The sequence below is a fragment of the Quercus lobata genome, chromosome 7, assembly GCF_001633185.2.
Source record: "Quercus lobata isolate SW786 chromosome 7, ValleyOak3.0 Primary Assembly, whole genome shotgun sequence".
NCBI lineage: Eukaryota > Viridiplantae > Streptophyta > Magnoliopsida > Fagales > Fagaceae > Quercus > Quercus lobata.
Genome location: NC_044910.1, coordinates 42,128,832 through 42,152,228, shown reverse-complemented (window position 1 = coordinate 42,152,228; position 23,397 = coordinate 42,128,832). Strand labels below are relative to the sequence as shown.

Below are 23,397 nucleotides of genomic sequence, written 5' to 3'. Positions count from 1 at the left end.
AGGATGGAAGTTGTACCATATATGCCTCATTCTCCTTCAGCTGGGACCCACGCGCACGCGAGCTGCTGCTGAGAAACGCAAGTTTTCTCCTACACGCACCGTTTCATTTATCCAAACACACTGTTCATGGACATCACCGTTTCATTTATCTCTACGCACCGTTTCATTTATTAATCTCTACGCACCGTTTCAATGCAAGAGCTGAAACAATCAACGCATTGCCACTTGCGCGTACTGTTCATGGCTCAAAGTGCTGAGAAGAACGGTGCACAAGAAGAAGCTATCAAAACAGAGCATATCAACGGTACGCAGTCCATTCTCAAGGCTTTTGCTTTTTCTCTCAACTACCAGTGGCATAATGCTTTCAATCCCCTTCAATGCTCCGTCCGATTCCTCTTCACTGTCGTTCACCTACCCACCAACCAGAAAGATATCAAAACAGAGCACAGCAGTTGATGAAAGCAAACCCAGTAGGCAGAACCAAAAGAAAAGATCCCCTCTGTTCAACAAACGCTCGAGCTCACCTTCTCTCCACTTGGGTCATCGTCGCCGCCACTCCCCATCTCTGCATTCACCGGTAAGTTGTTTTCCATGAAGCTTCATCAATTTGTGGTTTTTTGGGTTTAACCGTTTGTGTGTGGTTCTCTGTTGTGTTTTCCATGACACTAGTGTGGGTTTATTGATCCTTTGTCTAATACCATTATTTCTCTTAGTACCTCTGTTGTATTTGGATATACCATTGTTTACTTTGCATTTTTCATGTGAGTTTACTTTGCATTTGGATATACCATTTCTCTTACTTTGCCTAACTGATTGTAAAATGCACCCGAACTGTTTGTTTAAATGCCTCAATGAGTATAGAAGGAAGTTGTAGGAAAAATGGTTAAGCAGAAGAAATTGATGGACGGTGGTAGTAATGATGAAAGAGCTGACTGGAAAGACTGTGGTTAGTTTTGATCAGTGCATAATTGTGAAAAACTTTAGTGTCTAAAACTATATTCTTGTGTTCTAACTACTGGTTGTTCACATGTAGGCATGTCCCGATGCAAAAACCTTTAAAACGCATGGTTTGCCGAATCGTGAGCTCCTAAACATCATGTTTGGAGGCACGGTTGCAACGGGAAAAAATGCATTCTGCACGAGTGGTCCAATACCAACGGAAACCACCGAAGGGTCTGGGGACTCCGCTAATAGTATAGAATTTGTTGACCCCCAATGTGAACCCGTTGTGAATATTGATGCAATGGAGGTTGAAGTTCCATCATCGTCGAGGGCAGGACCAGCAGTGAATAAGGGGAAAAGCCTGGCAACTAGTGTCCACATTTTCAAGCCAATTTGCAAGAAACCAAAAAAAAAACGTTCAGCTGCGCAAGAGATGTCGGACTCTTTGAAGAGTATCTCAAATGTTATTGTTGAAAGATCTAATCTAAGTGCCTGTACACCATCTGCTCCCACAGCAACGGCTCAGGTTAAAGAAATTTTGGACATGGTGTTGAGTCTTCCCGGGGTGTACTCGGGTCATTACCTTCATTTGTTTAGCACCATCTACTTCATGGAAAAAGAGCCAGGTAGACACATGTTTGCAGCACTTTCCGATAACAAAGACATCCAGCTGAAGTGGCTAGAAAAAGAGTACCAAAGGCACCCTGATTATCATTTTTCGTGAAGGAACAATAGATTGTCTCGATAGGGTTGTGTAGGTTTGGTGTAGTAATCAAACTTTCAGTATTGTACCTATTGCACTATTATCTTTTTTTTTATTGGTAGAAACTAATGCTTGTTATGAGTGTGTATGTAAGACAATGCTCATCATTCCTATGTGTTTGAGCTATATTTATATATGTTTGTCCAATGCTTCTTTTATCTGAATTTTGCATTTAATATTTTAGAATTCAACCCTTCTCTTGCTGGTAACTGGAGTTTGGTGATGGATGGTTGAGTTTGCTAGACACAAGTTAGGAATTAAATTATCATATTTACTATGTTCTGTAGAACTTTGAACATATGATAAATTCTTCCGTTCAGTTTGTATGGTTTAATATATACTAGCTCTACCATGTGTAAGATGTTCATTTGAAGCATGGATTGACTATTGTACTTGGAGAATAGTAGAAGGTTCTCACTGTTTGTATTTACTGTGCAGAGGTCATGCAATTTTTAAATCACATAGGTGGGGGACCTCTGGTTTTAACTTAATAAAATCACATACTCAATCAAGTTCTTAAATAAAGTTGAAGCAAATAATGTGCTCTGCTCAAGCATATTACACGCATACGTAGAAAGAGTGAGTGACCTAAGCTTGCTGTTGTGGAACAAAGCATGCCCCTTCTTTGTACAATGGATTGCTATCATATTCCTTATCTAAATTAACAAAGATAAATGATTGTTTTTAGCTGCCAATGTTCTCATTTAAAGGCAAAACAGTATATAATTGATTTCCAAAACCTTTTGGTGTAAAGGCATATCTCATGTCCAGGACAACTTCACTTTACCGAGCCATGTGTAAATATATAACATTAATGGAGAAAATGAGACATTTTGTTTTGAACTCAAAAGGATTATAATACTTTCTTTTGGCTCTATCCAGACTTCATGTATTTTGATCTACATTGGAATATTCTATAGTATGATCTGCTTTTGTTTCCAGATTTATTTTTTTGATTTTATATGAATGTGTATATATGTTGTAATTTTAGTTGGGTTATAAGAGAGAGCTTAACTTCAAGCACATTGTTAAGTTAATTTATTGTTGCTTACAGGTCTTCTTTTTGTTGTAATTTGCATCTTCCTGGTGCAGTCATGAATGCTTGCAGGAAGGATGCGGCTTTTGTTTCTCTTTAATAATATTCTCAAGCTTACCACACATTGTCACCCAGAATGTTTGACAAATTAGGACCTAAGGGGTGACTATTGTTATTAGCACATATAAAACTCCTGCACTAAAATGGTTTTGCCTAATTGCTGCCACTCCATGTGCATCGATTGCTACCATGACTGGTATTTATAACCTTATCAAATTCATCCTTCCATTCCCAATTTAGCCCACTGTTGATTTGTGATAATGGAGAGAAGCCTTAATTTTTAACAGTTACAAATTCCATTTCTTTTCTACATGTTATAGGAGCACAAGGTCAGAATCTTGCCCATTTTGCCAGGGAAGTTTGAAGAGGGTGAAATCAGGGGACTTGTGGGTTCTGACATGCAGTAGCGATGGGTTGAGAATGCATAAGATGTTGAGGCTATATGTGTTGTGATTTCTCACATTACAAATAGAAGCTTATTGGCGTTGGCAAAAGACACAGACACACACGCTAGTTAACTTCTTGTTGAATAGGTAATGACCAAATGACACTCATGAACTACTTTTCCTTCTTACTATTTATTTTTCCTTGAAGTGACTCTTTGCTCTCTAATATTGCAAGTAACCATGGTTTAGCACAGTACAAGCAACAGCCAGCTTGTGAAAATATGAAACTGTTTCGGCATGTACTGGTTCTCATATTTTTGAGTGCCTTGCACGAATCAAAAAAGATCATAGTTATTAGTTATACTTGTAATCACAAGAAAATTGACAAATGAAGCAAGTAATTATAGATAAGCATCATAAAAGCTAATATTTTACATTTTCCCTTTTTGGATGAGCTCATGTGTAACGGAGAAAAGTTTTGATTTCTTTTGATCATGATTCATTATATTCTCCAATACAAGTTTCAAGTCCATTTCCTACTAATGATTTTTGTGCAACCACAGCCACTTGATTCTGTATTAAGGGAGGTCAAATATATTAGTTTGGTACTTATATATCTTGATCCTTTTTCTTTGACATCCCTCATCTGGCTTGCTTGAGGTGTGTCAATATTTTATTTGGATGTTTTGTCTTACCGTTCTTCTTATTTGAACATGGCACTGCCATCATGAATCTAGGTTGGTTTAATAAGAGCTGCCCTGTGTGATTTCGTAAATCTGTACTCAAAGACATTTGTTTTACAATACAACCATGTATTGTTTTTAGTTCTATGACATAATCTAAGATTGGTTCTTGATTTGCCTGAACGGTGGGAGTTCTGTATTGCTGGTCCTTAACAGTTTGCTTAGCAATATGGATAAATTAAAATAACTTGCATCAAAATGTATTTTTGTTGGAGTTTATTTCATTGCTCTTATGATTCGTTTTCATGCAACTTGATGCAAAGATCTATTCTGGTGTTTATTAGTGATTTTTGTAACTTGTATTTTGTTGAAATTTCTATGTATAATGCCAATAATCAAACATGCTTCCAGAGTTGGAGGAAAGAAAATCCTAGCTATTACCATATCTTCATTTTATTTATTTATTGACACTGTATGTGTAGCCTCTTTCTAGAGTTAGCCTTATAAACTAAAGTTTTCTTTCATGTTGTGTGTCATTCAGGGTGGATCCACAAAATATCATCTAAGTTCCAGATGGTTGCAAGGTTTTAAGAGTGATCGGGATCGCTGTGATCTTGTGAGTGACTTAAGCCTTTTATTTAGTAGTCTAAAGCCTCCACATGTGTCATATTTTCCAAATTCAACTGAGTATCCTCTAACCATAAATTTATTTCTTTGTTGATTTTGACATGTAGAAAAAACCATTAGACAGAAATAATATGCTTTGTTTAATCTCTTTTTGTGACAGTCATAACTAATAATCTTAATGCCCTGTGCAAGTTTTGTTTAGTGTTCTGGATATCACAGGATATTGGCACAACAATTTGTATTTGTATTTTTGGGTTTGCCGAAAGAGAAATGTACCATGTGTAATATAATAAATCTGAAAAATTTTCCAGTTCAGAGTTCTCAACATGTTTTATGTTCATTTCCATTTTATAGATATTTTTGTGCTAATATTTTATCAATGATTGTATCATGCAAGGTCATCATATCAAAGCTTCTATGATGCTTATCTATAATTTGGTGAAATTTGGTGAAACAAAGGGAAATAAATAATATTTTTGTGTACACATGAGATTATCATGCAAGGGCATCATAATATTTTTGTGCTAACATTTTCCCTTTGTTGGGTCTTTTGAAAGGAAGCTTCAGCTTTTAAAAAGAGGAAGCTGCCTGCATATATATATATATATATATATATATATATATTTTTTTTTTTTTTTAAATCAAAGATTATTTATTTCACCAAATTTGTGGAGTGGCTTTTGAGATTAACATTTCTTGGTCTTCTATGTGTCTTGGTTCTTTCTGTCATGTTGCTTGCACTTTTTTGGATTCTACAGATCCTGATTTTCAAAATGTGGTTCATAAGCCACGCAAGCCCTTTAATTGGCTGGTTGTGTAATCACTTTTGTTGGTGCTGTAGATTCAACTGGTTGAGGTGAATTTTTTTTTATGTTGAATTTGTATATATGGATATGGAAGCTCATTTCCACTACTAGTAGTTTTAGAGAGAGGCATTTGGGTTTTTTTATGGGACTCATTGTAAAGTTCTCCTAGACAGTGGAATGCATGGTTAACCATAATTTAAATCTGCTAATATATAGGAAATTGGAATGCTTTACCATGACTCTTGTGTTCATTTATGTCTATAGCTGTTTTAGATGCTTAGTGTTCTCCAATACCCAGCTCAAATTTGTGAGTAATTCTAAATTGTTTCAATTAGCCAAGGAAAGTAGGGAAACGGACCCAATACTTGCTTAACTATCAAAGAAACCAAATAGAGAATTTTTTGAGCCGGCACTATAGAAAAGGAAAGTTTGGGCCTTTTATATATATATTGATGTCTACCCTGAATGTTTTATTGTTATTGCTTAGACTATTTTCTGATCATTATTTTTTATTGGTTGTGTAGCATTAGATATCATCCGTATTTCAAGGCTCTGAATTTTAAGCTCGATATCTTTTGGATCATTGTTCAATAGCTATAAAGCAGTCTCAAGGTATACAAAAAGGATGGATTTGCAAAACGACTCATCTGATTCTCAGCACCAGTGAGTTTCTATACTTTCCCCTGTAGATGTGAATCTATAATTTTGAGAAATATTGGATGAAATCATGAAAGCATATGCTTAGGATTGTTAATTTATTGGTACGACCATAGTTTGAGCCTAGTACCAGTTTGAGTTCCAATAAAATTTAACAACTTGTTTTTAGCCTACATATTATAGTATCACCCTTGAGATTTCGAAGCTAAAAGCATAGCATATATCGAGCAAATTCACATTGATGTCCAAGAAAAACCATTAGGAAAACCATAAGACAAAGCACCAATTTCCTACACCTATTTGAACACCTGATTAACTAATTTATGCACATGGGCTAAGTAAGTAACTGACGACAAGCTTTGCTCATCTCAATAAAATTCAAGCCCATACTCTTCAATCAGCAACACCCCAATGAATGTGTGCAAGTAACATTGTTGGATGGGCTTTGATAAGACTGCATAACCAACAACATAGCCACAGATACAAAGCACATAATAACAAACTACTTATCAAATAACTAGTAAATTAAAAATATATGCTTTAAATACTGGGTCACTTATTAGTTTTTCACAGACCAGCAACAATCATTGGGTACTAACAAAACTACACAAAACCCAATGATGCCACAATGAGACTAAGTGCAACACTTACACTTATTCTATATTCTTCTAAGAATCTTTTTCTCTCCCATGTGAGAGGATATATAGACCAAACCCTTGCTTATCAAAAAACCCTTTAAAAGCTGAGTGTGTCTTTTTTTATAAAGAAAATAGTTTGGGGTTTCTTAAATCTTACCCATAAAAGAATATAGCTCCTACAAAAAATAAGTTCTGAAATCTTATATGATATATATATATGTATATATAGACCATCCTAAGGGTTTTAAAATTTCATTTTGGTTCCTCAAAGTTCAAGGGGTCTCTAATGTAAGATCACTCTGACCTATACTTCAGAGAGTTTTTTGTATTTTTGTTTTCCCCTATTTATTACTGAAACAAGCAAAGGATAGAAGAAAGGCTTCAGCAGCATGCATTTCATTACCATTATTATAGAGATGCAACATGAAATAGCAATCAGTGAAGTGTCCCATTTTTACATTAACGCTTCATAAACTTCGATGAAGACCTCACAGTACAATATTGAAGATGTCCAATTGTTAGTCAGAAAACAATAAAACATAGAAATATTATAAGTTTCCACATTGAAAAACAGAACTAGAAATTTAACAAGATATACCATCTACAGACTCTGCCCCAGACAGTGTGGTTTGATATTTCTGCAATACAAATGCAAAAGAAATTTGAAAGAATAAAATTTTCAGATATATATTTGCAAAAGCATTATACAAACTCGGTTTCAAAATGACATCAAGTTCTTAAAGAACTAACTTAATACCTGTAAATGACTTTTCACATGAAATATGGTCAATAAATTTGTTTCCATCAGCTTCAGGATAGCTTTTGGTGTTGCCTCTGTGATTATGTATAAACAAAAATCAATATATCATAGGTCTTTTTCTTTTCTTTCGTACTTATTATTTTTTTTAATCAACAAAGCTTTATCCAATTACTTACTCTCAGGACCACCAAGGCGCTCAACACACTTCACGAATTGATTGTGAAGGTCTGGAGTCCATCTGATTCGTTTTTTAAGTGTTGGAGCTAGCCTTGATGATGCACTGTGGCAAACCTGTTTGGAAATAACAAAGAAAAAATCAATAAAATTTCATGTATATATCTATGTGTGTGTGTGTGTGTGTGTTTGAGAGAGTTGAAATTTTAGAATGGAGCACAAGAGATTACTTTGAGACCCTGATTTGCATATGAAGAAAGCGAAAATTGCCTCCTGACAAAGGCAGCACTGTCAACAGGAAGATGAAAAGGGGTGTTGTATCTAACTCATTTTTGTCATCTTCAATACAACATCAATGTCCCTTTTCTAAAATCCCCCTTCGTAGATCAAAAACTAAGAGAAGCTTAAGATTGTGAAACCAAATAAGAAAACCTAGTACCACCATAACCAACACCACAACATCCACTTCGTCAGTACCCAATATCCCAAAACGGCAACTACCCAAAAAAAAAAAAACAAAAAAAGCCCAAGATTGTTCTACCTCTCCAAGAGGGTGAAATGGGTTTCTGGAAGGAAGAGAAGACGCTGGCGTCGGACTGGGGTTGTCTTCCAAAAGATGGATTTCTCACCTGGGCTCTTCGCCGGCGTCGGACCGATGTAGGTCTTCCTTCATCAATCTCTGGTGGGCGTGGAACTCTTCGAAGGCAGGCTCAGCTAGGGTACGGTGAGGAGTGGAAAAAAGAAATTAGAGTAAAATTTTGGTATTTATTTGCTACAGTACATTCAGCTGAGCTACAGTATTTTCAGCCAAATAAATCACCCACGTTTTTTTACTTATTTGTTACAGTGTTTTCAGTTTTCAATTTCAGCAAAAATAAGCTTAATTCAAACGGACCCTAGACTATAGCTGTAAAATTGGTTCATGAAAATGACCAAAACATGTGCACGTACACATACTAAAAGGACACTGTAGTGTCATTATCCAAGAACAAAGAAGATGAATTTGTCCACTATACTTTGAAAGGCTTCATGTGACAAAGTTGATTCTTGTTAACATGACAATATTATTACACATGCACCAACTGATCAACAATAAGGTGAGGGATATGTAGAGCGAAGCACTTATTGTTCCAAACATGGTGTTTCCCCACATAACCTGGTAAGCATCAACATGATCAATTAGTGGAATAGAGAGTTCAAAAATAAGAGTATCAATGAGATCTTCACAATTAATGGCTAACCTCAGCAGAAGCAGAACATAATCAGCTTAATATCGGTATATAAGTTGCTTGTATGCATCCCTATTCTTTGAGTAATAATCAATCTCTGCCTGCAAACAAGAGATCACATTGTTATAATTTGAATTCATTCCAATATGATTCTACAACAGCCTCTATATAACTCATTCTGCAATTAAATTCTGTGACCGGTGAGAGTATGTAACAATAATCCTAGTATAGCCATTTGAATTAGATTAGTTAATATGAAAAATAAAAAGCATTTGCATTGCTCTGTTCTTGGCAGTGAATTTGTCAAAACTTGATATCTTGAAGTCAAGTGAGCTTGTTATTTTGCAATCAAGAACAGTGCACAGAAATATTTAGACTTATATACAACAGTCAATATGTTACTAGACATCTGATAAAATTGGAAAAATTCAGATAAGTTACTTAGAACAAGTCGGTATCAAGTAATTAATTAAATGAATGTTTTATGCTAAGTTCTTATTAAGCCACATCAATGTAGCATTTCAGTCCAGTTCGGTCTATTTAGGTCCATTTCATTCCATGGCGGTCCATTTAGTTCACTTCGATTCATTTGGTCCACTTCTGTCCATTTTCTTCTTAGCGGATGAACCATTTATAAGGAGCACTAAAAATAAATTTTAACTACACATTACATTATTTACATAATATCTCGTCTTATATAATAATTAAATGCAAAATGCATTATGTCTTCTTGGAAAAAAATTTTAAAAATTTAAATATTTAACACACTTTCAAATAACATATATAGATAGCTTTAGAAAATCTAATATATTGTATCAACTATACTTTGTTAGAAAATAATCACATCATTTTAACGGTTTGAGACTACTACTTATAAATCTCATCTATTATTTTCATTTTTAACAAAGAAACAAATTGTCAAATTTATTTGCGCATCGCATAGGTTTTTGCAACTAGTCTACTTTAATTCCTATGGGGGTTTCTCTCCACTTTAACAAACATACATATAGAGAGCTCAAGCAGTAACAAAGTCCGGAAGCAACAGCCAATGTATGAATGCAAGTCTTAGCTTTACATTCCTGCCAGATACAACTCATGAAAGGGCATTTGAGAGTCTCAAGTTGGGCATTGAAACACACAGAGAAAACAATATACAGGTGCAAAAGGACATACTGACCTGACAAATCCCAGAAAATATGACATGGCAGAGCATGATGACAGGAAAAATGGTATCCATTAATATCACAAAGTTATAAAAAAATAAATAAAAAATTAATAAAAGAGGAGGAAGAGATTGCAGAAATTTTTCCATAAAGGGATGATTGAACACTTAGGGTTTTGCTGGTTTTCTAGCTACTTGACAAACACTCTTTCCCTAACAGCTTATTTATACCAGTGGAGTAGGGCCCATAGCCTCCTAGATTGAATGTTGGAACAATTTTATTGGCTGTCAGACCCAAGATTGTCAGACTCAAAATTTACGAGAGACTCGTAAATTTTGAAGTAACGAAGTGAGGTAGGGTATGTCATAATTCATGCGTCTCTTGGAGAATTAAACTTCTTGCCATCAGCCAAATGTTCTCTCATCATAGATTAATAAATGGAAGAAAGATTCTGTTTTTACTTAAATAGTAGAATAAAGATAATATTGAAAGCAATAACTTAAAATATTAATCTGAGTATATTAATTTTAAATATATAATTTTATTACTCAAAATAATTTGAAAGTTTTATACCACCTCATTATCTTGATTTCTTTTAGAAAAATTATGTAAAATTCAACTTTTTTTTCCCTGTTCTTCTAATTACTTAAAATAGACAAATCTAACAACAACATAAATGTTAAACATTGGATGTTTACCCTCTCATACCACATTACCCTCTAACTAAAATGTATAATCTTATAATACAAACAGACATCGCAATGGTAGGACACGTCCATCCAATTAATATGAGACAAGTCTGATAAAAAAAGAGAGGAAGTGTGGATAAAGAAATTAATGACAAGAATCTATTGGAAAATCAGTTTGGAAAAGATGATGGAAGCAAGAGTTCAACGCAAACATGACTCTTCCATAGAATTTTCCATGCAACACAAATGAAGGGACAATCTTTCTCAAGAACCACAAAAGGGATGCTCAAAATTTTTTATATACAAGCTCACCAGTCAGAAAGCTTATTTGGCACATACCTTGCGAATTCCTTTTATGGCAACCAAAAGCTTTTCACTAAATAGATCTGTCAAGACACTATCTTTCTGGAGAGCTTCTAATGATTCAGAAAGTGATGCTGGCAATCTATGAGGTTTATCAGCAAGGCTATGTGGGTTTGTATCTGTTCCATAGAGAAATGGCATCATGAATATACTAATTACAACATATGTTTAACTTGCCATCTCATATCATCAAATATTACAAGATCTTACCAACAGGTTCAGGGAGAGAAAGATGCCTCCGAAGTCCATCAATGCCAGCAGCAACTATAGCAGCCAATCCTAAGTATGGATTTGCACACCCATCAAATGATTTAATTTCAAAGTTGCTGACCAAACCATCGGGAATTCCAGGTGGGCATGCAGTTCTCAATGCAGCTTCTCTGTTTTCTTTTCCCCAGCACTGGTATGCTCCACTCCATGTATTTGGTACTATTCGATCATAACTGCAGACCAGTAACAGTTAAACAGGAAACTAAGAAAATATAGTCTGTAGAAAGTAAATTTTCAAAAAATCTATCTAATATAAAGAGAGAAAAATGGTCTCTACTCTCTACAATACTCTTTCCTACCTAGGTTTTACATCTAACATAAAGTTCTATAACCGAAATATCTATATTACGCACTTCTTCCACTAGAATGCAAAAAATTTTATGACTAGAAAATTTGAAACTTCAATTCTGGTGAAGACATTGAGCCCCTAAAATGCTAAAATCCTAATGAGGCTATGGGAAACTATATAAAGAGGGAAAAAAGAAAATAAATCAAGGGAATAAAATTAGTTGATTAGGTATAAGAAAAGAAATTAATATGCTCTTAGAATGCAAAATTTTACGAGTAGAAAATTTGAAACTTCAATTCTGGTGAAGACATTGAATCCTCAAAATGCTAAATATTTACCAAGGCTTTGGTAAACTACATAATGAAGGGGGGAAAAAAAGCAAGGGGAAAAATTAAGCATTGATTAGGTATAAGAAAATAAATTAGTATGCTCTTAAGAAATTAGTATGCTTAAGTGTTAAAAACACAGACACATGTGGACTTGCATGTGCACCCACACCACGTGCAAATGCATGCGAAGGCATTTAAAACACAAAGATCCTATGACAACAAGAAGAAATTTTAAGTTATTCCATTTGTTTTGAATTGCTAGTACAGTGTACTAATTAAAAATTAAAAAAGGCTCATAAATAAGAACTGCATGTAAATCAAACTTATGAACTTTGAAAACTAACATGGAAATTTGACAGGATTTATATAATTACTACTGTTAGATTAAATGATTAAATTCACTATTTTCTAATGGCTTAAGCTTTTGGAATAATTGATAATTTATAACGGTATCAAAGTAGATCTTAAGTTCAATCCATTGTCTTGACCTTAACTCTCATTTAAAAAATTTCAATTGTCGGGCCCCACTTGATAAAGGCAACTTAGGTGGCCTACTCATGAAGGGAAGTGTTAGATAAAATGATTTAATTCACTATTTTCTAATAGTTTAAGCTTTTAGGATAATCTTTATCAACTACAATGGAAGTCATTTTGTGAAACAAATAATATAGTGGCTTCAAAGAATAACAACTAAATGATAAGATTTTTCCTTCCCATCATAGCAAGTGAAAAAGATCAATTTTAAGTACAAAAGACAAGGCATTTTGACAGAGAAACTATTCATATCAAATTTATATTCTGCAACTGAAATTTCAGAAAGGAATTTATGAAACCAACATGTTTTAAGATGTTTTAGAAATGCTCGGTTCGATAGCTATATACTCATAACACAGACTGTAATAATAAATATCCTCAAACAGAATGTTAGAAACAATAATAAGACTGATATTGAACTGTACAATATTTTATGAAAAAGAAGATACCTATTTGGGACAGGTGCTGTAAATGCCATACTTGCTGGAAGATGATGTAAAACCCCTGCCATGAACTCTTCCCCAACAGTGGACATTCCATACCGAGAAGTTTCATCAGATGCCTTAAAAACATTTTCTCCATTCTGATCCAAACTAATATGCACGTGAGATCCTGAACCAATGTCATCTAAAGCATACCTAGCCATCAAGGAGAACTTAGTGTAGTAAACATAATTCCATACTCAATCTCATAGATACATATAGGATTCTGTGGAAAGGTGTTATATTATGGATCATTACAAAGAAAATTTTACAGACATAAAGCCATTAAACAGATTCTTCACATGTATTGAGAATTAATGGTCCGTTTGGATTGAGGGAGAGTAGAGGAAAGTAAAGTAGAGTTGTCCCAAAATTAGCCTATTTTCAGCCAACTCTACGCTACTCCCCTCCACTCCCCTTCCCTCCCCTCTCAATCCAAACGGGCCATAAATGTCTTAGAATAAAAATGTTCCTCTTAGCTCCTCCCATGGTTGGAGGTGGAGTCATCATTGGCTTTGCCCAAGATTTCAAAGATCAAAAAACATTTAAAATTCTCTATCTCCTTATAAGCAAAAGAAAAAATATCAATGGCACCTACTTTGACATGAAAGTTGCAAGTAATCCGTGTTTCCTTGCAACAGCCCTAAGAACTTCACGGGTGAAAATCAAGTTGTCAGCAGCATAAGTACAAACAGTATACCCCATAGCCATCTCAAATTGACCTTTCCCAGCCTCTGCATGCAACTAAGAAAGATGCAAAAAGAGTGAACAAAGTCTTGGCTGGCACATAATAATTTAATTTAAGCACACACAGAGAGAGAGAGAGAGAGAGAGAGAGAGATGCCTTTAGATTAGCATTTTTCAGCTAACTTAAATTCTTATGTATTGCTTTTTAAAACCTCACTTCTTTTAGGTAGAACTATACTTTTGCCAACTTTCAGCAAATAAGCTTTTCAAATTTCAGTAAAATGCTAATCCAAACTCACCTTTACAACTAAAAAATTGATCATTCAGTAAAGTGTCAAGGCCATTTCTATTAAATATTAAGTGAATTGACCTGGTACAAAACCAAAACTAATGCAACACCGACACCAAAGATTATAAAAATAAAGATAACCTAGGAATCAACATCAAGCAAGAAAAAACAAAATCTGGAGATTAGCAGCTAGGGTTGCCTGGAATTAGTACCAAACTACTGAAAGAAAATCTCCAACAATAAATTTTACCATTGAAGCAAAACTTTTTTCCATAGGAGTACATAATAACTTAATAATGTGCTTAAACAGACTACTATGACTTAATCCTAATTCTAATTGACTTGGGAACATGTAATTATTGAATTACAGAAATACCCTAAATCCAGGAAATTAAATAAAACACTAATAACCTAATTAACTAATAAGACCTAGAATAAAATCCAACATGCTGATAGTGAAAAATACAATTTACTTCTAAAATATGCTTACGTTTTCATTATCAGAGAAATAAATCATTTAAATCATTCAACTCGACCACACAGATGCATTAAACAAATATGCTTATGTTTTCATTCCTGCTACAAGCCTGCAGCCAGCTTTTATGGACAAAGGCCGAAATCTGGGCAGGTTGAGCCAGTTTGGTTTGTTAGATCAATTTGGAATAGGCTGAGATTATCATACTGTCATACAAGATTTATTTATTCTTTATGCTTCCACTGAAATGTCCATCGATCAAATACATCACTAAGGAAGGTTTAATAAACCAAAGTTCAACAGAAGATGACTTGACTACTCTAGACCAGCAACATGTAGAAAGTAATCTTAGTTCACCAATCTCCACAGTAACTTAGGTACGTAAAAGGCATTCTTCAGATGTACCAACGATAGACAAAATTGACATAAAAAAATGAAATTTAGTACCCAACTGATTGGCAATTTGACATGCATATGCGTTGCCCTGGATTTCACATAAAACTAGAGTGCCTTTGGAAATTTTCTTCCAAATTCATTCATAGGAGAGAGGATTTTAGTGTCAACAGAGCTAAAGCAAAAAGTAATGCCAAATCTTTCATCCACACCAAGTGAGGTCACTTAGAAAATTGGCATAAATATAAAGAGCACATGGACACACCGATCACAAAAACTATGTCAAATATAAGTAACTCCAACATAAAATTTCCTTCCATGAATAAGAATAAATAATGTTGAGTTTCATTTCTACCTGTTCCACTGTAAGATTCAAGGAATTGAGAGCGGCAACAACTTCATGAAGTAAGGTGGAAGTAGCATCAAATGCTGATGTAGAACCGTAAGGTGCTGAGTCTATTGGCATCCATTCTTCTTTCTCTTCTCTGCACATTAAATTTAATAATAGTTTTGAAAATGCTAACAGCATAGAAAATAGCTGAAGGCCATGGTATGCCTTACCTTAGTACACTCTTCAAGCGAAAAATCTCATTCTCAAATCCTGCATTCATTTCCTGCACACAGAATTTAAAAATTAAAATCAAACTATCTAGCCAGAAATGCACATGAATTATCGTACGTACCAAGTCAAATTCATCTTTCAGAATTTTTGAAACCCTTCGCAGGGCCTCTCGTGGGCAATATTCCCATGCCTCACCAGGTTAAGTTGCATGTCAGCCAAAACCATTTCCTCCTGAGTTTTCCTGTTGAAGAAGAGAGTGGTTTGCTGCATCAATTATGGTGGAAATAAATACAGGTTTAAATAAATAAAAAATTCTACCTGCCCAATATTATCTCTAAGAAGAAGCACTAAACTACAAACATTGCTCTCAGAACCTATATAACCCATATGAGACTCTGGATAATCAATTGTGGGTTCAGCAGTAGGTATATCTTCAGATGGCCCAATTACTGACTAAAAGTGACAGGAAAAAAATAAATAAGAAAAGGGCCAAAAACTACTTATGCAACAGAAAAAAGTAACAAATATGCATCAAAATAGTAGCACTACGGCTGAAGCCAAAATAAAAAGAAGAAGAATGAAAATAAAAGAAACAGTATTGAAGCAGATATTAGATAATGGTCAACAAAGAAAGTAATGTTTTCCATAACCTTTAATGAAAAAAAAAAAAAAAATCAAAGATGATAAATTATTAAGGATTTGTTTTTTGAGTTAAGGTTTGTTAACTAATGAATCTGTTCTGTAGTTTCTCTCAACTCCCAGCCCCTTCTATCACAAAGCAAACCACGGTTCCATAAAGAATGAAAGTTACATATGTTTACTTAAAAACTTGACCGTGCATAAAAAGAAGTAGCATAATCAGCAATGTTTTTTTTTTTTTTTTTTTAATAATTTGTTACCTCATTTTTCCCTTGTACTTAAAAAAATATTGGATTGAAGCCTCATTACTTCAGGAGATTCTAAGGAAAGGCAAAGGCTAGCATAACAAGCCCTAAATAAATAGGAAATCCCAGATACCAAGCTCCTATGATTAATAACTATGTTCCCTAATTTACCAGGAAATTTGTGACCTTCAAAAGATAATTATTTGTTAACGAAACCTCAGGAGGCTGGGGAAACAAGTCCACTCCAAATTCTTGTACAGCTTATAAAGTTCCAATAGAAGGATAAAAGAATGGCAGCATGGCACATTGCTGTCCCTATTCCTTCTTTTTGGCTGTCACAAACTTCATCAAGTGCTATCATGCAGTCTAAACTATACATCTTAATTGTGTAGGGGATAATACATGTAGGGGATTTATAAATTCTAGTTTCATTCTTCAACATTTGATGGAAAGAAGAGGAATCTAGCAAACACAATTAATATATCATGACAAATGGCAATTTCAAAGTGGACAAACATACACACTGAAGTGAAATAAACCAGCAGAATGCCTCTCAAAGATATTTAGTACCATGGTATCCTGCACTTGGTCGATAAATCAGGAGTTAGCCTGATCTCACCAACTCCAGCTAGATTGGTCTCATCAGGTGGAGCATCGGCAAAAGAAGTCGCTCCCATACATGCAAATGTCAAACCAACACCATTCTTCTTAGTAACATTGTTGAAGCGCTTCCCTGGAACAACCTGAAAGAATGATAGACAACAAATTGGGAAAAAGAAAGAAGAAAAATCATAGATAGTCTTGATTGACATTATGCAAATCAAAACAGTTATATTAAAACTCCTTATCAAATGGAAGGTTTTAAACCTCAATCATTCACCCCTGGTTCAGAGACCTGTTCTGTATTTATGTTTAAACTTCTATACATATTCTTACACTTGTTTTAAAGAATAATGATGATGACAGGCCCAAACTACATTAAAGAGGAAGAAAGTTACTTACACGACATCTGTGCTGTCCTGAACCATCAACCCAGATGATGCAAACAAGTGAGACATCATTATGAGATGCACTAGTGTTCATCTTCATAGAGTTAGGAGTTACTGTGTGCTTTGAATCAAGAGATAAATTAATCTTGTAAAACTGAATTGCATTCTGAGCAAAGATGTCTTTAGTAGCTTCAATAGCTTCAGGAATTGAGAGATCACCATCAATGCATGCATCACGTAAAACAGAAAAGACAACTTCACGTGCTTGCTTTGCACCTGTAAATATGAAAATTGGTTGGTGTAATATAGTAAGTTCATGTTCGAGAGATAGTTTGCCCTAACTGTTATAAACCTCCATAGAAACTAACATTCTGATTAAGACCAAGTAAAATAGAGACAAATATTAATATTTACAAACCTTAGTAGAAAGTTTCAGGAAATGCATAACCATCAGTGCTGAACATCACCTGAAAATTCATTTACATTTAGCATCAAATGTTATGAGTACAAACCAAAGAAAAAGAGTACAAAAAGGGAAAAGCACTGCCATTGTTCCATGCATCAAGATTCTTCTTCTTCAGAAAAGGAGGATCAAGATTTTTCATCCAGAAACTTATATGTATTATAGCCAACAGTGAATTCATAAACAATTTTAAATGATGGTGACAGTCAGGTAGTTGGCAAGAAAATGGTGACATATCCTAGGTTTTTTGTATACTAAACTTCCCCATAGGTATTATATAAATTGTTTAAGGTATAACCTTCTTTATTGGAGCAAGCTCCAAAAGCTCTTTGACTGAAGATATCATCCCATGGAAACTAAGCTTTGGAACTGCCAATCCAAAGTCAAGGTACACCTGAAAATGAAAGCATTACATTATTTGCAAGGGAATTCAGTACCTGTTAAAAATTGTGATTCACTTGGGACTAATTTTGACCCGGGGATAAACAGAGGCCAGATATGATGCTTCCTTTGAAAACGGGTAAGATGCATGTAAAAGTACTATACTTCATTTAGAAAATCTCTTGTCCTCAAGAAGTGTCCGGAGATGAAGGGGATTGGACAGCCTCATATCCAAATCTTTGTCTCCAAAACTAGTTGTACAAAAAAAAGGGAACAATTTTATATGTAGATAAAGTAACAATGTAACAACATATAGATTGCTCTAATGCTCTTTCTGATTGCTGAGTAAAGGACAAGGAAAAAAAAAAAAAAAATCTTAGGAGCTGCTTGTTATTCATAGAATGCACCAGAATGGGGCTGCCTACCTCACATTAATTTTATTTTAGGAACACAAACATTAAGATAAATTCAAGTTCAGTGTGTTTGAGGTGCATTTTGAAATTGACTTGAACATCCTTACATGAAAAAGCCCCAACCAAACTCTAGAAAATTTAAAAGCAGTCAACTTTCTTCAGCTGTAAGCTGATTGCATATATAGAATTCCCAAACAGCCACCCATAATCCAAGTTTTATTTCTTTCTCTATATTTTCTCAGCTTTTATTCATAGCATAATGTGAAACAAATATCAGCTTGAATGTTTTACCCTGTGTATCTGCACCGGCAAGTCAAAGCATAGAGCAACCTCCAAACTACAAGTGAAAACATAGTCGATAAAGGTTTTATTCATAATGCAGGCAGGCTTTCCAGCTGGAAAAATAAATTGGTCAGCATATCATGCAGTGTATGCTGAGAAATCCCGACTTACGTGCTACACTCACCACTTAAAATTTCAGAAAGACCCTCCTCAGCATCTTTTCTAGTGGCATTAGTATTTATCTCTAATCCACTGCGGTATGCAGCAATGCTTTTTAAGCCAAAAATCTGATTAGCAACTGTAACACAGATATAAGGAAATCAACTAAAGCAAGCTTCATTTATAATACAATAAGGACAAGATAACAGAAAGAAATCAGTGACAAGCTGAAAGGATATGACTTCAACTTTCCCAGATAAGTTTCAGTGAAAGTATCCAATGTCCAAGCACCTCCATCTGGAAACTCCTAAAAGGAAATCAAAAACGAAAAAATAAAATACAAACTATAAATAAATTAAATTCAATGTTTAAGCACCTGTTGCTTAAAAATTAACCGGTTTATAATAGCAGAGAGTAAAGGATGCTGAATTAATAATAACAAAATAATAGTAAAAGAAAAAAGCAAACAGCAAACAGCAAACAGTTGATGAATGAAGAACGTATATAACTACATGAAACTCAACTTAATATATTTGAAGATTTTATCAGAGACTTGGTCTAAAGAAATAAAAAAATATTGGGTCATTGCTAGATACTACATCAAGATTGAAATAAAGTAAATGCAGATCTTCAATGTCTCATCGACATAGGCATAGAGGTATAATCTACCATGCACAAGATATAGAATATAGTAGCTAGAGAGAAAGGTATATAAAAATTATTGGGACAACTGACTGTAATGGAAAGATAGAAGTGTAACTCAAATAACATATTACAAAAGGTATAATATACAAATCGTTTCTGATTCAATCATTTTACAATGATCAAGAAAAGAAGTTGTAGAAATAACAAACAGTGAGATCACTACACAAGTAACTGTCAAAAAAGTCCTCAACTCTTTTATTGTCAAAAAGGAAAAATGTAAGCATAATATGCTGTATTCCTTTTGGGATGGAGTTGGACATTGAGATGAAACTTATGACCAAATGAACAATGAGACAAAGTCCAATGAGTCAAAGAAAAACTTTAAACCATTCATTTAATCATTCACTAAAACAGAACATCATATACATGCATTTACAATTTTTAAAATGCTCAAAATGATTGAATCAAAAGCTATATAAGTATATTACTTCATCAAGAATCTTCTCAGCCAGACGTTCAATTCTCAATATTCTACCAACGACTGGGGCCAAACGTTTATGCCACTCTATGTCATGCTTCTTGACAAACTCTATCCCATCGTCAATGAGTATGGCAGAGATTTTTGCAGCTTCGAAGCATGTTGAGCTAATGGACTGTAATCCAGAGAGTCTACGGTATTCTTCAACCCCATGCAAGGATAACTCAGATCCATACAGTTCAGCTACATGCCTTAAATTTCTCTGCCAAGCACAAATCTAGTTAGAATAGAAGCTGTTTAACCAAAATATTTAGTTTTCAAGTATCATATAGTCACAACTCACAAGTAATAGCATTATATATGTGTGAGCGTGCATGCGGGATAGTTTATTTTTATAGGTTTATTGTGCTTAAAAATAAAAAGGGTAAAAGTACAATTGTATCTAGGGGTGTCCACGGGTCGGGTTGGGTCGGGTTTGTGCCCAACCCGGAACCGACCCGAATGATTCGGGTGGAGGAAAATGTGGCCCGAAACCGACCCAGAGAGGAGGCCGGATTTTTCGGTTCGGGTCTCGTTGGTTTCGGGTTTCGTCGGGTCGGTATTGGGTTTATCACCAGGGACAAAATCTGGTCAGATCTGGCCGAAAAATGGCCAGATTCGTCGAGATCTGGCCTAGATTTCGTCGGATAACGGCGAGATCTTGCCGATCTGGTCGGGAAATCGTAATAATTCGCCGGAAAGATAAAGGATTCGATTCGGGTCGGGTGTCACGGGTTTGGAAACCAAAAACCGACAACCGACCCGCGTGGGGTCGGGTTAGCTTCGTCGGAACCCGCGTCCGACCGCTGGAGTCGTCGGATCTGGTGGCAGCGGGTCGGACGCGGGTGGGTTGGCCGGGTTGAGCGGGTCTCCAGGTTTGATGGACAATCCTAATTGTATCTAGAAAAAAATGAGGTTTAAAAAAAATTAGAACATAAGCTTCTTATAAGATATACCAAACATGCTTATTATATAAATGCATTATCGCATAGTTGTGGCAATAAAAGATAATGCAGTGCTTGGCACCGCGGACATTAAACGTACCTTTGGACTAGGGATTAAAAAAAGTGATACGTCTACAACATTTTTACAACAAATTATAGGTGGTAAGTTACTATTGGTTATAATTTGAATCCATAACTTAAATTACTTTTTTGTCCACCCATAACAACCAATAACAACCTATCACTTAGGATTTGTTGTGAAAATATCGCGGACATAGCATTTCTTTTGGACTAATAATCTCCCAAGACATGGCACATAAAACAGCCTACTTTAGAACATCCAAAGCACCTCCAAGTACTGTGCATTTATTGTTGACAATGAATTTGATTAGCAACTCCAATTTGAACAAATTTAGCTGAATGTTTGTAAGTGCAAATCTTACAAAATACTTTCATTTCGTGTCTATTTACCAACATTTTCTTCATTCACTTTTATAGCTTATTTGCTTATTACTTCTTTTTGAAGCCTCACTTTTTCTAGTTATCCATACTTTAACCAACTCCTATCAAAAAGCAAAAAGCCAAATAATTGTACCATACCCCACCTGTTATTTACACAAACATGTGATACACAATAGGAGTACTACCACAAAAATCATAAACCAATTTCTTTCTAAGCTTACAAACTAAGTAACACAGATTGAAACAGAGAGAGCAAAGGACGTAATAATAATTGACGGCAATTAAAAAAAAATTACAAAAGAATTATTGCTAAAATGACCTAGTACTTGCCTATTACATGTAGTTGCCACTTGCTAGAGACAGGAGATTATCATGTTATCCTCTACTCACAACACTATTAGTTACTTATTAGTTATTACTTAAATGAGTCATGGCTATATCTTTTTGGTTTTGGTTTGTTTGATTTCCTTTGTATAGATAACTCATTAGATTGTTTGCATATATAAAATTGGAGTCAATTTTATTGATCGAAGAGAGAATAATTACACGATACATGAACCTTGTATATATATATATATATATATATTTTTTTTTTTTTGAGAAGGAAAATTTTTATTTTACATTGCGATACAATGTAAATTTATATTGTAAACACATAAAAAATGATAAATATTGTATACACTTGCAAAAATGGGTAAATATTGTACACTTTTTGTATATATGTACAATATTTACCACTTTTTACATTACAACTTACAAGTACAATGTAAACCTGGAGAAAATTGGCATTTGTCCCTAATTTACAAACTATGCAGCAAAATGCTCATGTTTTGAAACTATTTAGCAAAATGCCCTTGTTTTTTTTAACTCGATATCCTCAAAATCGAGTTATATGTGTATTTTTAAGTGGAACTCGACATTAGTAATGTCGAGTGAAAAAGTTATTTCGATAAGTTTTGGGGTTAAAATATAATTTTGAGAAAGTTTGGGAGTCAAATTGTAATTTCAGAGAATATGATGGCATTTTCGTTATTTTGGGGAAGTCTAACGAAACCCGATGGGCTTTCTGCTTGAATGTAAATTTTGGGTTGGTTTTGCATGGCCCTTTTCTTTTTTACAGTGTGATTTTCAGATTGGGCTTTTTGGTCTTTATTGGGTTTAAAGTGTTTCGGAAAAAACAGAGGTTAGAAGGGCTCTTCTGCTTGGGCCTAGACTTATAGGGAGTTTGGATTTTTTTTTTTTTTTATAAATGAAAAAGCTTTGTTAAGTGACTCAACGTGGAACACGAATCATGCGACTCGATTATAAATACTACAAACAAAGTCAAACCAACCGAGTTGCGAGTAAAAGTAACCTTAAACTAAAATAAAAAGCCAAAAATAATAATAGTAGTAATATACTAGAAGAGTGAGCGTGTTAGTGTTTGTTTATGGTACCTTGAAGGAGAGGGAGTGAGGCGCTTAAGATAACGCTTCACCTTCAGCTTCAGAGAAACAACGGATGAAAGGAAAGGTGGAATCCAAAGCGACGATGTTGTGAGCGCGTGGGTGGCCGTCCACTAGTTCTACTTCTTCTATGGCTTCTCTTAGCTCTTTGAAATCCATTTCTCTCTCTCTCTCTCTGATTTCTAGTACTTGTTCTGAACTACTTATTAGCGTGAGAGAACGGGATGAATTGATTTCTACTAAATATATAAAAAGAGGCAATGCCCCTACAGTGCCACTTTTGGTTTATTGTGTTCTTTTTTTTTTTTCCAAGAACAGTTGCTACAGTGCCACTTGAACAAAGTGGCACTGTAGCTACAGCTATAACAGCTACAGCGTTTTTTTTTTTCTTGTTTTTTTCAATCTTCCGTTTGTACGTTTTTTTTATTTAATATTTATAAAAATATGCTTATATATTGTTATAATGACATAACAAATTTTATAATATTTTTACAATTATTAAGGTGTCAATTTCTTATAAATCAAAA

At 34.6% G+C, this 23,397-nt stretch overlaps 1 protein-coding gene and 1 pseudogene across 1 annotated transcript; one reads left to right on the top strand and one right to left on the bottom strand.

Annotated features, from left to right (window-relative positions):
• The first annotated feature begins 233 nt into the window (after positions 1 to 233).
• Positions 234 to 1,869, top strand: LOC115951216. Its single transcript, XM_031068406.1, has 2 exons — positions 234 to 577; positions 1,034 to 1,869. The coding sequence occupies exons 1-2, from the start codon at positions 359 to 361 to the stop codon at positions 1,664 to 1,666; spliced, it is 852 nt and encodes a 283-aa protein (XP_030924266.1). The 5' UTR covers positions 234 to 358; the 3' UTR covers positions 1,667 to 1,869.
• Positions 1,870 to 6,862: 4,993 nt separating this feature from the next.
• Positions 6,863 to 23,029, bottom strand: LOC115951215 (annotated as a pseudogene).
• Positions 23,030 to 23,397: the final 368 nt, after the last annotated feature.